This window comes from Octopus bimaculoides, chromosome 21 (genome assembly GCF_046866305.1).
Source record: "Octopus bimaculoides isolate indiv1 chromosome 21, ASM4686630v1, whole genome shotgun sequence".
Taxonomy (NCBI): Eukaryota; Metazoa; Mollusca; class Cephalopoda; order Octopoda; family Octopodidae; genus Octopus; species Octopus bimaculoides.
The window spans coordinates 23,754,337-23,767,588 of record NC_142948.1 but is presented as its reverse complement, the minus strand read 5'-3'; the positions used below and the strand labels follow the sequence as shown (position 1 = coordinate 23,767,588).

General features: G+C 34.0%; 1 protein-coding gene across 3 annotated transcripts in view; it reads right to left on the bottom strand.

Annotated features, from left to right (window-relative positions):
* Positions 1–1,587: 1,587 nt before the first annotated feature.
* The window catches only part of LOC106875883 (four and a half LIM domains protein 2), a 231,251-nt gene continuing 219,586 nt past the window's right edge, over positions 1,588–13,252 (bottom strand). For all 3 annotated transcript variants that reach the window (XM_089338925.1, XM_089338924.1, XM_089338926.1), the window contains 3 exons: positions 12,741–12,910; positions 7,896–8,082; positions 1,588–5,394 (listed from right to left, as the gene is read on the bottom strand). In XM_089338925.1, the coding sequence (XP_089195051.1) occupies positions 5,246–5,394; positions 7,896–8,082; positions 12,741–12,910 (506 nt within the window). In that variant the 3' untranslated portion in view covers positions 1,588–5,245. The remainder of the gene's footprint in view (positions 5,395–7,895; positions 8,083–12,740; positions 12,911–13,252) is intronic.

Genomic DNA, 13,252 nt, shown 5'->3' with positions numbered 1-13,252 from the left:
TCATCGTCGTCATTTAATGTCTGTTTTCCATGCTGGCATGGGTTGGATGATTTGACAGGGGGTGGCCAGGCAGAAGACTTCCAGGCTTCACTTCTCCATTGAAGTTTTGGAATGGTTTATATTGCTGGACACCCTTCCTGTCATCAACATCTTTACAGAGTGCATTGGATGCATTTTATCATTGTACCAATAATAGAGAAGCTGTATGGTCCCTGGCAAAACTAAAGAGTTCTCTTTACTGCACGTAATCCCTATTCATGTTATCATTGATTAGTTGACTAAGGAAAATCTGTTAGCTGCACTGTCTTCCTTTATTTATACATTTCTTACCTTTACTACTGGGAAGGAAGGGACCCAAAGAGTGATAGAAGAAAGAAAGATGGAGGGAGAGAGAAATTGGCAGATAGTTAGATGAAAGTTGTTGGTAAGGAAGTTGAATAGGCACATGACTGAGATGATAACAGAAGAATGAAGGAAGGGAGAATAATTGAGAGAACTATTGAGAAATGCTGTGTGATGGAAGTAAAGGACTTAGGAAGAAAGAGAAGGGAGAGGGGAGGAGATAGAGAGTGATGCAGCTACATTATTGCTGTTGCTAATGAGTTTGAATAGAAATTGCATGGGCCAGAGAGATGTAAGTAAATTTTAAATATCTGCAACAAATGAGTTTGTGACAGAATTTGTTAGTGGCATGATAGGGAAAGGGAAAATGAAAGTAGAGAATCAGAGAGATGAAAAAGAGAAAGGATTGGAGAAGGAGAGTCTGATAGAGAATGGCTTAGTGTGTGTGTGAGAGAGAGTGAGTGTGTGTAGGTAGTAAGAGATACTCTAATAAGTGAATACTCAAATCAGGTCCTAGAAATGTTTAACCCTTTAGCATTTAAACCAGCCTTATGCAGCCCAAATATTCTACCCATTTCCGGTTAAAACTGGCCAGATCTGGCCTCTCATACCTACCCTTCAGTATTATTGTAAAAGTAAATAATCATACCATCAAAATCCCAAAGCTATGAGATAATGCATGATTAATTCAAAACAGTGTGATTGCATAAGCATTGTATTTGCCAGAGTAATCTGAATACTAAAGGATTAGACATGACTGTTTACAGTTCAAATGATTCCATTGAGTCTGTTTCTTTGTTTAAAATTGGTGCTTATAATAATGTTTAACACAATTTTTATTAACACCTTAACAATTAATTCACATAATGAAAATATTCTAAAAAAATTGTAAAATATTGTAGATCTTCTGGGAGTAGATAGGTATTTTTGATTTGATCTCAGCATAAGTTACACAAAACTTGAGTCCAAGCAACCCAGTAGGGGTGGTCTTCATTGGCAAAAGCTGTTTAGTAAAGTTGGCAAATTTCAATAAATTTGTATGCCATGAAAAGTCATGAATATTGATGTTTTGAACAAAGCCCTTTGCCAGATATACAAAACTTTCTCTATCTCTGACAAAAGTTTTTACTTGAGTTATTGTGGTTCTTGTCTTTCCATGATATACACATTTTATTGAATTTGCAGACTTTATAAGAAATTAGTGATGTTGTAGTTAATTACAAAATAAAACCAAAACAAGCAAACAAAGGTAACAATAAATGCTGGATATTAACTTTATTTAAAGAAAACAGTATGACTCTGTACAAGATTTTTATAGTCCTTGTGTTTTAGAAACAGAATGTGCTGCTTTCACATTTAAAACAATATCATTTTAGCCTCAGCAGAGTAGAATGTAAACATGGTGGTGGTGGTGTACTCGTTGTTTAGCTCCCGCTTCAACCCTGATCAAACAGACCCATGATCAGAGGGATTGTAGTGTTTTTATATATATCTAGGTCTATGTTGTTATATATATATATATATATATATATATATATATATATCTAGGATCATGTGTCCTAGATATATAAAATTTGTCTAATGTGTCCTTCCTGTTTTAAGATGACAGGATGTGAGTGGAAAAAATTTGGTTGCTATTTCAGCAAGTCAAGCAACTGCGGAGAGGCATCCTCATTGGCATGTAAACATTAAACTAGTAGTCTTAATGACTATGATAATTATCTGATCATTTGGTAGTTTAGAGGACAATTGTTGTGTGTGTATGTTGAGCTGGGTTAGTCAATGAGAAACAATAGCAGCACTTATGAATTTGAGGTTGAAGTAAATTTAAAATACCCCTTTAAATTGTTCCTATTATCTGTAGCAATAAGTTGATAATGATATTAATAATCGTTTCTAATATAAGTACAAGGTCTGAAATTTTTGGAGAAGGGCTTAGTTAATTATATTGATCCCAGTTAATTCACTGGTGCTTTATTTTATCAACCCCGAAAGGATAAAAGGCAATGCTGTCCTCAGTGGTATCTGAACTCAGAATGAAGAAATGCTGTTAAGGCATTTATTGCAACATGCTAAGGATTTTGCCAGCTCACTGCCTTAATCATAATCCTTTCTACAATAGAAAACAAGGCCTTAAATTTTGTTGGGGAGGCAGTAGTCAGTTACATCAACCCTAGTACTTGACTGGTACTTTTATCTTATTAACTCTGAAAGGATAAGAGGCAAAGTTGACCTCGGCGGAATTTGAACTCAGAACATAAAGCTGGAAGAAATGCTGTTGAGCATTTTGTCTGGTGTGCTAAGGATTCTGCCAGCTCGCTGCCTTAATAATAATATTAAACGTAAAAATAAATACTGCTTGAGAATTGTAAGACTACTATCATCAATTCTGCCTTGCTTTAGATTAATGAGATCTAATTAATTAATTAATTAATATCCATGCAATAGCAAATGAGAAATAATTTCTTGTCTCAGCAGATTCATTTACAGGGCTCAAGACAGAAAAATCAAAACAAAAAAACGAAAAAAATAAATAAAAACAGCAGTATAAAGTACAATGTCATTAAAAAGAAGCATTATTTTTGTATTTATTTAATTTTTTTTTACTGAGCCCACGTTCAAGAGGTACTCTTTTGCACTACACACATCTCTAGTTTATCATTTTTATGATAAGAAAAAAAATCCTACGCTCATGAACGAAGAAGTTGAGGAGGATTATTCCCTGGAAGGCACTATGGTCTAGAAAAATTTTTTGGTGGTAGTGGTGGGTAGGGTGGTTGATTTAAGTTTTACACAGTTTTGTTAAAAGTTAAGATATGACATCAATATATAAAAATTGTTGCCAATGTGTAATAATTTTTCTTTCAGTTAAAAAAAAGATGTAGACATCTTTTCAATGTGATGTTTTTTTTTTAATGTTTAAACTCTTCAGTTTGTACATCTTTCAAAGATGGAGGAATATACAAAAACTGCAATAGATAAAAAAAACGGGTATCATTTGTTTTTTTGTTTTTTTTACTTCACCCTTCCTCTCAAGTTGTAGAATTTATTTAATTTAAATATTTCTTCATAAATATTTAAAGCAAAAAAAGGGGGAAAAAAAAAATTAAAAATTTGATTTTTAAATTAATTTATTGAATAAAAATTTCCTCATTTTAATAATGTAGAATAGAGATGAATTTAATAGTACACATTATTATCAATATTTTAGATAAATTTTTTTTCTCTCCAATAAATAGATCTGTTGGTAAACAAGAAGGATTTTATTTCCACAAACAAAAGAAAGAAAGAAAAAAACAAGTGACATATTTTATTGAAGACACAGCCAGATTTTTCGAATTATGTGTAAGAATGTCTTTTCTTTCATTTTGAAAAAATATATATGAAAAACATACTGTACAGTAACCTCACCTCTAAATCAACCAGATTTAGTGAGGAGAATAAATGTTTTTCTTTTTATATAAACATTACTTTTTATTTGAGACAAGAGAAAGAAAGAAAAGAACCTTCATTGGTTTAATGTTTATTAAATAGTATACCTGAAACTCACCCCTCTTCTTAATACCAACAGTTTTAAGAAAGAAAGAAAAAGAAAATTCTTTGAAAGTGGAAATGGTCTTTTTCTTAATGGTCTTGAAAACAAGAAAACATCAATTCTACAATTGTTAATTGTAGAATATATAAAACATTTCCCTCCAAAATCAATTTAATAATGTACACTATCAAATGAAGCAGATTTTTGTCAGTTTAGTAATTTGCGAGCAATTTCCTGCTGATATAAGTCTTGCACTAGGATACAGAGAAGTGTTTGAAGTTAATTGAATAAATCTTTTACAAGTACTTGAGCACAATACCTATTGGTAATAGCACTTGGGTTTGTTTGTTCATGTGTGTGAAGGCTTCCAACCGTGAATTTGTGCATGTAACTTAAGATTTATTTTGATTAAGCACAAGACTAGTTTTTAGGACAGGAGTCAAATAATGAATAGACTCCCTGTATGTATATATTATATATGTAAAAGTACTTTATAAACCCCATCCCCTAGAAGAGTGGGGTGGAAAGGTAAACATTACCTTGGTTAAATTTGATTTCTTAATAATGAAAGTAATTTTAATTCACCTTGGATGCTGTAGTTTTATGTGTGGGACAGAGATCCAGTTCTTTTCATTTATTGGTTTAAAAAAAAATCTTTTTAAACTAAATCAATCTATGAAAATAAAAACAGCATAATTAGCAGTTTTAATGTTTATTTGAAAAAAAAAAATTTATTGTAAAAAAAAAACAGCAACAAAAGTGATTAAAAAAAAACTGTCAGTTTTAAAAGAGAAAAAAAGCAAAACCAGTAATCTGCCTTTCCTAGTTTACATAGTTTGGCTGTTAAAGAAGACTCTGGAACATGGCTATTAAAGAATAGTCAGAACTTTCTAGAACATGCATTCATGCATTGATTGAAAATTAAAATCAAAAAAAAAAAAAGCTTTTTTTCTCTTTTTTTTTTTTTAATGAAACGAAGTACAATTTGAAGAATTGTCTCTCTCTCTCTCTCTTTCTTAATAATAATAATAATATTATTATTATTGATTTAAAAATTATTTTTTTTTTTCTTTTTAAATGATTTTCACCACAAGAGAAAAAATAACAACACGAAAAAGTTTGACAAAAACTCTGCAAAATTTTTGCCAGGACCTAAATTGTAGAAAAGAAGGCGGTGGGTAAATTACAATTAAACTTTAATAAATAATCATAGATCTAAATTATTCTAATGGATAAACCATATTTATTACATACTCGTTTAGGGTTAAAAAATTTTTTTTTTTTTTTTGCTGTTGGTGACTTTCATCAAGTCCAAGGGACAGATTTAAAGACTTTAAGAGACTTGTAAAGTAACCCAAGATATAGGTCTTAGTTGCGTCCACATGGAGGGCACACAATGTCTCCCTCATTCATAAGGAAACCCTTGCCAACCATAGATGTTTTGCACTTGTTGCAGTTGAAGCAGTCGCTGTGCCAGTGACGGTCTTCAAAAGAGATGAACTTGGTGCCACCAAAGCCTGAAAAAAGACAAAAAACGAAGCTTATTAAAAATAAGTTCTTGACTTTAAATCCAGTTAGAGTTTGTTCTTACTCTTCATCCTTCGAGGGAGTTGATAAAATAGATATCAATCAAATACTAGAGTTTGTCTAATCAACATTATGTGCCTGGTTGACCCCATGATATTTCTAGTTAACTTTTATACCTTCTACTTGTTTCAGTCATTAGACTTGTTAGAAAAATCTTCATATGAAAGGCTCACCTTTTGGATGGTAAAGCAGAGTAGGGGACAACAAAATAAATACCAGTAAAGTACTGGCAAGAGGGATCAGTTTCATCAACTATACTTTCTTCCCCTAAAATATGTGAGTCTGTATCTAACCTATAAATCATCACTGTGATAAGAATGTGTGTGTGTGTGTATATACGTGTATATGTGTGTGTGTGTGTGTGTGTATGTGTGTGTGTATATATATATATGTGTGTGTGTGTGTGTGTGTACACACACATCTTTGTGGAAACATCAAGGCATGCTGGCAAAACACTGCTCCTCTAAATGAGAACCTTACTTGTCATTGTGGTTTTGTGTCATGGAGCAAAACAGACCTTACTGTCTACTCAAGAAAACATGTGGTGAATGATACACAAGCACTCAAGAAAACTGAGTCCTCAACTTATTCTCTTTGCGAGGTACCAGCAGGCCTCAAGAGACACGTACATGTCCATAGAACATGATTACTGCTTTATTTTACTGAACCCTCATTTGTTGTTCACAATGAGAGAATCCATCATCATCATCATATATATATATGTATGTATGTATATATATCTCATGCAGGCGTGGCTGTGTGGTAAGAAGCTTGCTTTCCAACCACATGGTTCTGGGTCAGTCCCATTGCATGACACCTTGGGCAAGTGCCTTTTACTATAGCTTCAGGCCAACCAAAGCCTCGTGAGTGGATTTGGTAGATGGAAACTGAAAGAAGCCAGTCGTGTGTGTATATATATATATATGTGTGTATTTGTGTATTTGTGTTTGTCCCCCCTCTATCGCTTGACAACCGATGTTGGTGTGTTTATGTCCCCTGTAACTTAGCGGCTTGACAAAAGAGACTGGCAGAAAAGTACTGGGCTTACAAAGAATAAGTCCTGGGGTTGATTTGTTTGATTAAAGATTATTGAGAGATATATATAACTAGTAGAAGCTGTATATTGTGATTACTTCTTTTTTTTTATAATTGGCTAATATAAATTTTATATCTATGTATTTTTTACTTGTTTTAGTCATTGGACTGTGGCCATGCTGAGGCACCATTTTGAAGGGTTCAGTTGAACAAATTGTTCCCAGTACATTTTTTAAAAAGCCTTGTACTTATTCTATTGGTCTCTTATGCTGAACTGCTAAGTTACAGAGACGTAAACAAACCAACATCTATTGTCAAGTGGTCATGGAGGACAAACAATGACACACACACATATTATATACATTTATATATCATCATCATTTAATGTCCATTTACCATGATGGCATGGGTTGGATGGTTTGACCAAAGCCAGTAAGGTCAGGGGGCCACACCAGGCTCCAGTGTCTGTTCTGGCATGGTTTCTATGGCTGGGTGTCCTTCCTAATGCCAACCATTCCATAGAGTGTACTGGGTGCTTTTAACATGGAACATACATGCCAACCTTCTTTAAGTTTCTGTCTACTAAATTTACCCACAAGGCTTTGGTCAGCCCAGGGTTATAGTAGAAGACACTTACTCAAGGTACTGTGCAGTGGGACTGAACCCAAGGCCACATGGTTGGGAAGCAAGCTTCTTAACTATATATGTATTTGTATCAACCACATAATCACAAGCACACTGGCCATTTTTGCACTCTCCTGCTTTCAAAATCTACTTCCTCTATCTCTTTCCACTTCCAATCAGTTATTTTTCAGCCATGTGCTTTTCTTGGGCAGTTACGTTCCTTTTCTCTGGACATTTTCTTCTTTCTGACAAAGAGCCATGCTTGAAGTATCACATGCCCTCTTTTTACTATCTTAAACTTTTTTCTGAGTGTCAGTCTAATACATTTACTGTGTATGTCCTTTTGACTTTTGTCATTTTTCTGTATTTTATTTTTGATTTGTCTGTGTAATAAGACTGAACTGGAGGAGATACATGGAATGAAGAGTCACTGAAAAGGTCACAGGGTGTACAACAAAAGATTTAAGACAAAGGACAGTAAAATAAGGACAATAATAATTCTGTAGTGAAGAATGAGTGTGTAATGCATGTGTTTATTTGGCAAAAAAGCAAAAAAAAAAACCTGAAATGTGACAATATCTGTTTCAACACACGATTTCACATAAGGAATCTTGCAAAACAAATACGTAAACGTAACATTTAATCTTCCTTTGTTGTTTATCCCAAATATTCAGTGCAACTCTATTAATTTCTGTCGTCATATAATTAACTGAGACATAGACCAAGCAATACAGCTTTATAAAAATTCTAAGAAAATATTCTGGAAACTCACCCATAATAGCCTTTGAGCAAATGCAGCACTTCTTAGCAAACAAGTCACCATAGCAATCAGCACAATACGGCTTTTCCTCACGTGATGTGAATTTCTCTCCGGCTAGATTTTTGTTGCATTTTGAGCAAGTGAAGCATTCGCGATGCCATGGGATGTCCTTGTATGCAACACCACCTTTGGTTAGCACCTGCATAGATGGGAAAAATAAAAAGAACAGCAGATATTTATCTTAAATACATTTTCTTTATGCGTTAATTCATTTTTTATATGAAGGGACATGGCCTAGTGTTTAGGATGTTGTACTCTTGATTGCAAGATTGTGGTTTCGATTCTCAGACTGGTGATGCATTGTGTTTTTGGGTAAAACATTATTTCACATTGCTCCAGTTCATTCAGTTGTAGATAGGTGATCCTGTGATTAAGTGACATTCCACTCATGGGGAATGTTGGCCTGCTCACCTAGCCAATGGGGTGGCATCATTTGAAAGCTACAGCAATGCGAGGAAGTGCATTGTGACCAGTGGTGTATAGCTATAGTCTGATATAGTCAGCTTGATATAGTGATATACACATATAATCAGTTAGTTGTCCATAAGTCAGAAAAAAAGCACACTCTAAAACAGAAATAGTGGTTTTGTGTGTGTGTGTGTGTGTATCGTCATCATTTAGCATCCGTTTTCTATGCTAGCATGGGTTAGACAGTTTGACTGGAACTGGTAAGCTGGAGGGCTGTACCAGGTATATACATGTGCGTGTGTGTGAGGGTGCATGGCTTAGTGGTTAGAGTGTTGCACTCACAGTCACAAGATCGTGGCTTCAATTCCTAGACTGGGTGGTGTGTTGAGTTCTTGAGCAAAATACTTAATCTCACATTACTTTGTGGTCACTTCAACACCTGACATGTAGTACACCATGCATCTGTTCAGGCACCATTGATTTGATGGAAGGAATGAGCTAACGTACAACACATACATTTGAGCACTACAAAGAAATCATTTGTGCAGGTTGTTTGGTAAAAGCTGAACGCTCATACATCGTCTTTGACAGGAGTGTCCATCATATATATTGTTGACCAGTATATCCCTGGTTATGGCATATAACTGGTCAGAATATTACTGACAGTTTCCTGCTAGCTATTGCACTTGGCTGTATTGATGACTCTTCAGACATGCTGTCTGGAAGCACATTGCCTCTTTTATACTGATTTATACAGTGATGAAGAGCTATCAATATTATCAAGAACAATAGTCAACACACAACCATCAGCAATATTCTGACCACTTATATGTCATAATCATGGATATACTGCTCAACATCCATTTCAGTGAATGGGCCTTGAATAAGGTGTGTAGACTAATCACCAGCTGAAAGTAACTGGATGCAAATGCAATCATTAGATGTCTATGCACCAGAAATGTGCATTGTGCAAATTTAAATCAAATACACTGTAATTCACTGTAGAAATAATATAAAAAAATTATGCAGATGTAATCTTCATATTCATTGACACTATTGGATATACACTTGGTTAAATATTCATAATCCAGAGAAGCAAACCCAGGATTTACCCATCAGATAAATTACAGTGGGGTTGCTTACCTCAAGTAACTCTAGGGCTCATTTCAATTTGATGCAGTTAACCTTAACCTGGATTATAACTAAGTGCTTGAATGGTACCTGTCTGGATATTGAATCCTTATTTATTCAGTATATATATATATATATATATATATATATATATATATGTATATATCACTTGGAATAAAATCTGAGAAAAATTTCTTGCTTGAAATTCTTCTCAGAATGTATTGCAAATTTTGATATAAGACAAACAGTTTTTGAACTGATCAAATTGTGCATTTACATCCTTTATATGGTACCTTTTATTTACATCCCATGCCTCATTCAACTTGAATGCAGTTGAAAATCCTTTGTCCAAAATTCTGAAATTTTCCAAAATCTGAAATTATTTTGTATGAGCGAAACACCAAAAATGGTAAATTCCAGAAAGCACACAGACAGTTCCCTTAAAATATTGAGCTAAGTTAAATTTATTTTTCTCTGTTTAACACTGTTGTTACCATATTTCTGTTGAAGTAGTCCATCTTTTATTCAATTAATTTTGAAAATAATGAATTTAGTGAAATAAGTATAACATAATACAAAGTAAATATCATAAGATATTATTATTATCTTTATCTTATATTTACTTTGCATTATATTATACTTATTTATCGTGCATTTATTTATTAATTTTTTTATATGTGACTGTGGATTTTCATGAATAAGTTCATGAACTTTGGTTCTTTTCTCTAAAATTATATATTTATATATATATATATATATTATACACACATACAAGGAATAGGTTGAATTGGGGCTATAATAGAAGGTACTTGCCCAATGTGCTGTGCAGTAGGACTGAACCTGAAACCACATTGTTCCAAAGCAAGCTTCTTAAATACACAGCCATACTCCCTGGTTACTCATGCTCATCTGTCCCACTACACAAGTTCACCTCGTCTCATACATTTAAAGTGTTTATTTCCCTGTCAATCTACTTAAAGTCTTACTCACTGCTGCTTCTACTTGAGACCACCACCACCATCACCATTATTAACTTAGTTCTGACCCTATATACAGAACTATAACCAAAGCACTATCCTAATGACGCTGTTTAGCTGTTGAAGAGTCAGTCTTACATGTCTTTGAACCACCTCTTGTATTAATAAAATACTAGGCTGGTTACTCAATAGAACCAATGGCTTAATTAATTCTCAACTTTACATTCTTTTTCATGTTTTTTCTTGTTAAAACCAAATCTTCAAATAAATTGGTTCACTCTCAGTCATCTTAAAAAATATTATATTCATGCATATGTATGTTTGCATGTATATATTTGCAGACATGTGTATGTGTGGACATATGTGAAAATCTAAGAATCCTGATAACGGCATAAGAAATTTCAGTTTTAAAAAAATGCAATGGAATTTGAATGAAAATGTGAAAAATGATAAAAAGACCTTGTTTAAAAAGATAAAACCAGATTACATGTAACTATTGAATGCGAGCTTGAAAGAATAACTGTCCTCTGTATAACAAATGTACAGAATTATACATACAAATAGGCATATATGTATAAATGTGTGTGTGTGTGTGTGTGTGTGTGTGTGTGTGTGTTGCATTCACAATTGTAAGGTTGTAGTTTCAATTCTCAGACTGGGCATTGTGTTGTGTTCTTGAGCAAAACACTTCATTTCACATTGCTCTGCTATCATTTCATCATCTGACATGTGGCACATTATGCACCTGTACAGATAATATTGATTTGTTGGAGAGAGTGAGCTTATAACAAACATTTGATCACTATAAACAAATCATCTGTGTGGTTGTTCAGCAAGAAATTGTAGAACCCTTATATGCCATCTAATGTTGGATGATTTCATGATTATATATTAAAGACTAAAGTGTACGTATGCCGCTATATATATATATATATATATATATATATATATATATATATATATGTATGTATGTATAAAAATACATATTCAGAGTTTTCTTTCCTCAGTCGAATTCCAGATTATCTTTGCAATTTTGGCTGGTTATACTCGACATTGCTTCAATCTGGCCAGCCCCAAGGAAAAACCAAGCTAAGAGCATTAGATTCCTTGGAAGAAAGCAGTGAATGTATACGAAAGCAAGGACGGGAAAAAAACAGAGAATGTTACATCCTGTTATTTGTATTTGTGTAACATTCTCCATTTTTTTCCATCCTTGTTTTCGTATACATTCGCTGGTTTCTTCTAAGGAATCTAATGCTCTTAGCTTAGTTTTTCCTTGGGGCTGGCCAGATTGGAGCAATCTCGAGTATAACCAGCCAAAATTGCAAAGATAATCTGGAACTTGACTGAGGAAAGAAAACTTCGAATGACCTGTCCTTGTTTTCTTTGTATCGTCTATCTGGATGTTTTGTTGTCTCTTTTTTGTATCACTTAACTGTCTGGATATTTTGCGTTCTTGTCCCATTTTGTATTTTATAAATATATATACCAACATGACTGCAGCTGCATGGCTGAAACATGTAAAAGAGTATAGATGTGTGTGTGTGTGTGTGTGGAGGCACAATGTCTCGGTGGTTAGGGCAGTGGACTTGTGGTTGTAGGATCGCGGTTTTGATTCCCAGACCGAGTGTTGTGAGTGTTTATTGAGCGAAAACACCAAAAGCTCCACAAGGCTCCGGCAGGGGGTGGTGGCGAACCCTGCTGTACTCTTTCATCACTACTTTCTCTCACTATGTCTTCCTGTTTCTGTTGTACCTGTATTTCAAAGGGTCAGCCTTGTCACCCTCTGTGTCGCGTTGAATCTCCTCAAGAACTACATTAAGGGTACATGTGTCTGTGGAGTGCTCAGCCATTTCTATGTTAATTTCATGAGCAGGCTGTTCCATTGATCAGATCAACTGGAACCCTTGTCGCTGTAACCGATGGAGTGTATATATTATGTGTATATGCATATATACATGTATGTGTATATATATATATATATAGATAGATGTATATATATGCCCATATATATAAATATGCATATATGTGTGTACATATGTGCGTATATGTGTGTGTATATGTAAGTATATATATATATATTAATTTTCATCGTATCTAAGATACATCTGAAGAAATTCTAAAATAACTTATATATTTTTTGAAAAAACAGAAAAAAACCCCAAATAATTTTAGCCTGTCATCGTTGGATCAATAATGAATCTGTTGAACCAATAGCAGAACTCTTGGACTAATAACAGAACTGTGTGACCAATAATGGAAGTGTCAGATCAATACTTACACCGTTGCATTTAGCACATTTCTGAGCATACTTATTTTCGAAACAGGGGATACAGACAACTTCATCACCACGAGGAATGAAGCTCTTGTTTTTAATGGCCTCTTTGCAGACATTGCACAAGAAACATTCTTCATGCCATTGAGTATTTTTGTATTCAAATTTCTTCATTCCTACAAAATTTAAATAAATAAATATATCAATTAACAGAAAGAAAATAGAAAAAAAAAAAAAAACGAAGACAAAACAGAAAAACAAAAAATAGGCGCAGGAGTGGCTGTGTGGTAAGTATCTTGCTTACCAACCACATGGTTCTGGGTTCAGTCCCACTGCATGGCATCTAGGGCAAGTGTCTTCTACTATAGTCTTGGGCCGACCAAAGCCTTGTGAGTGGATTTGGTGGACGGAAACTGAAAGAAGCCCGTCGTATATATATATATGTGTGTATATATATATATATATGTGTGTGTGTCTGTGTTTGTCCCCCTAGCATTGCTTGACAGCTGATGCTGGTG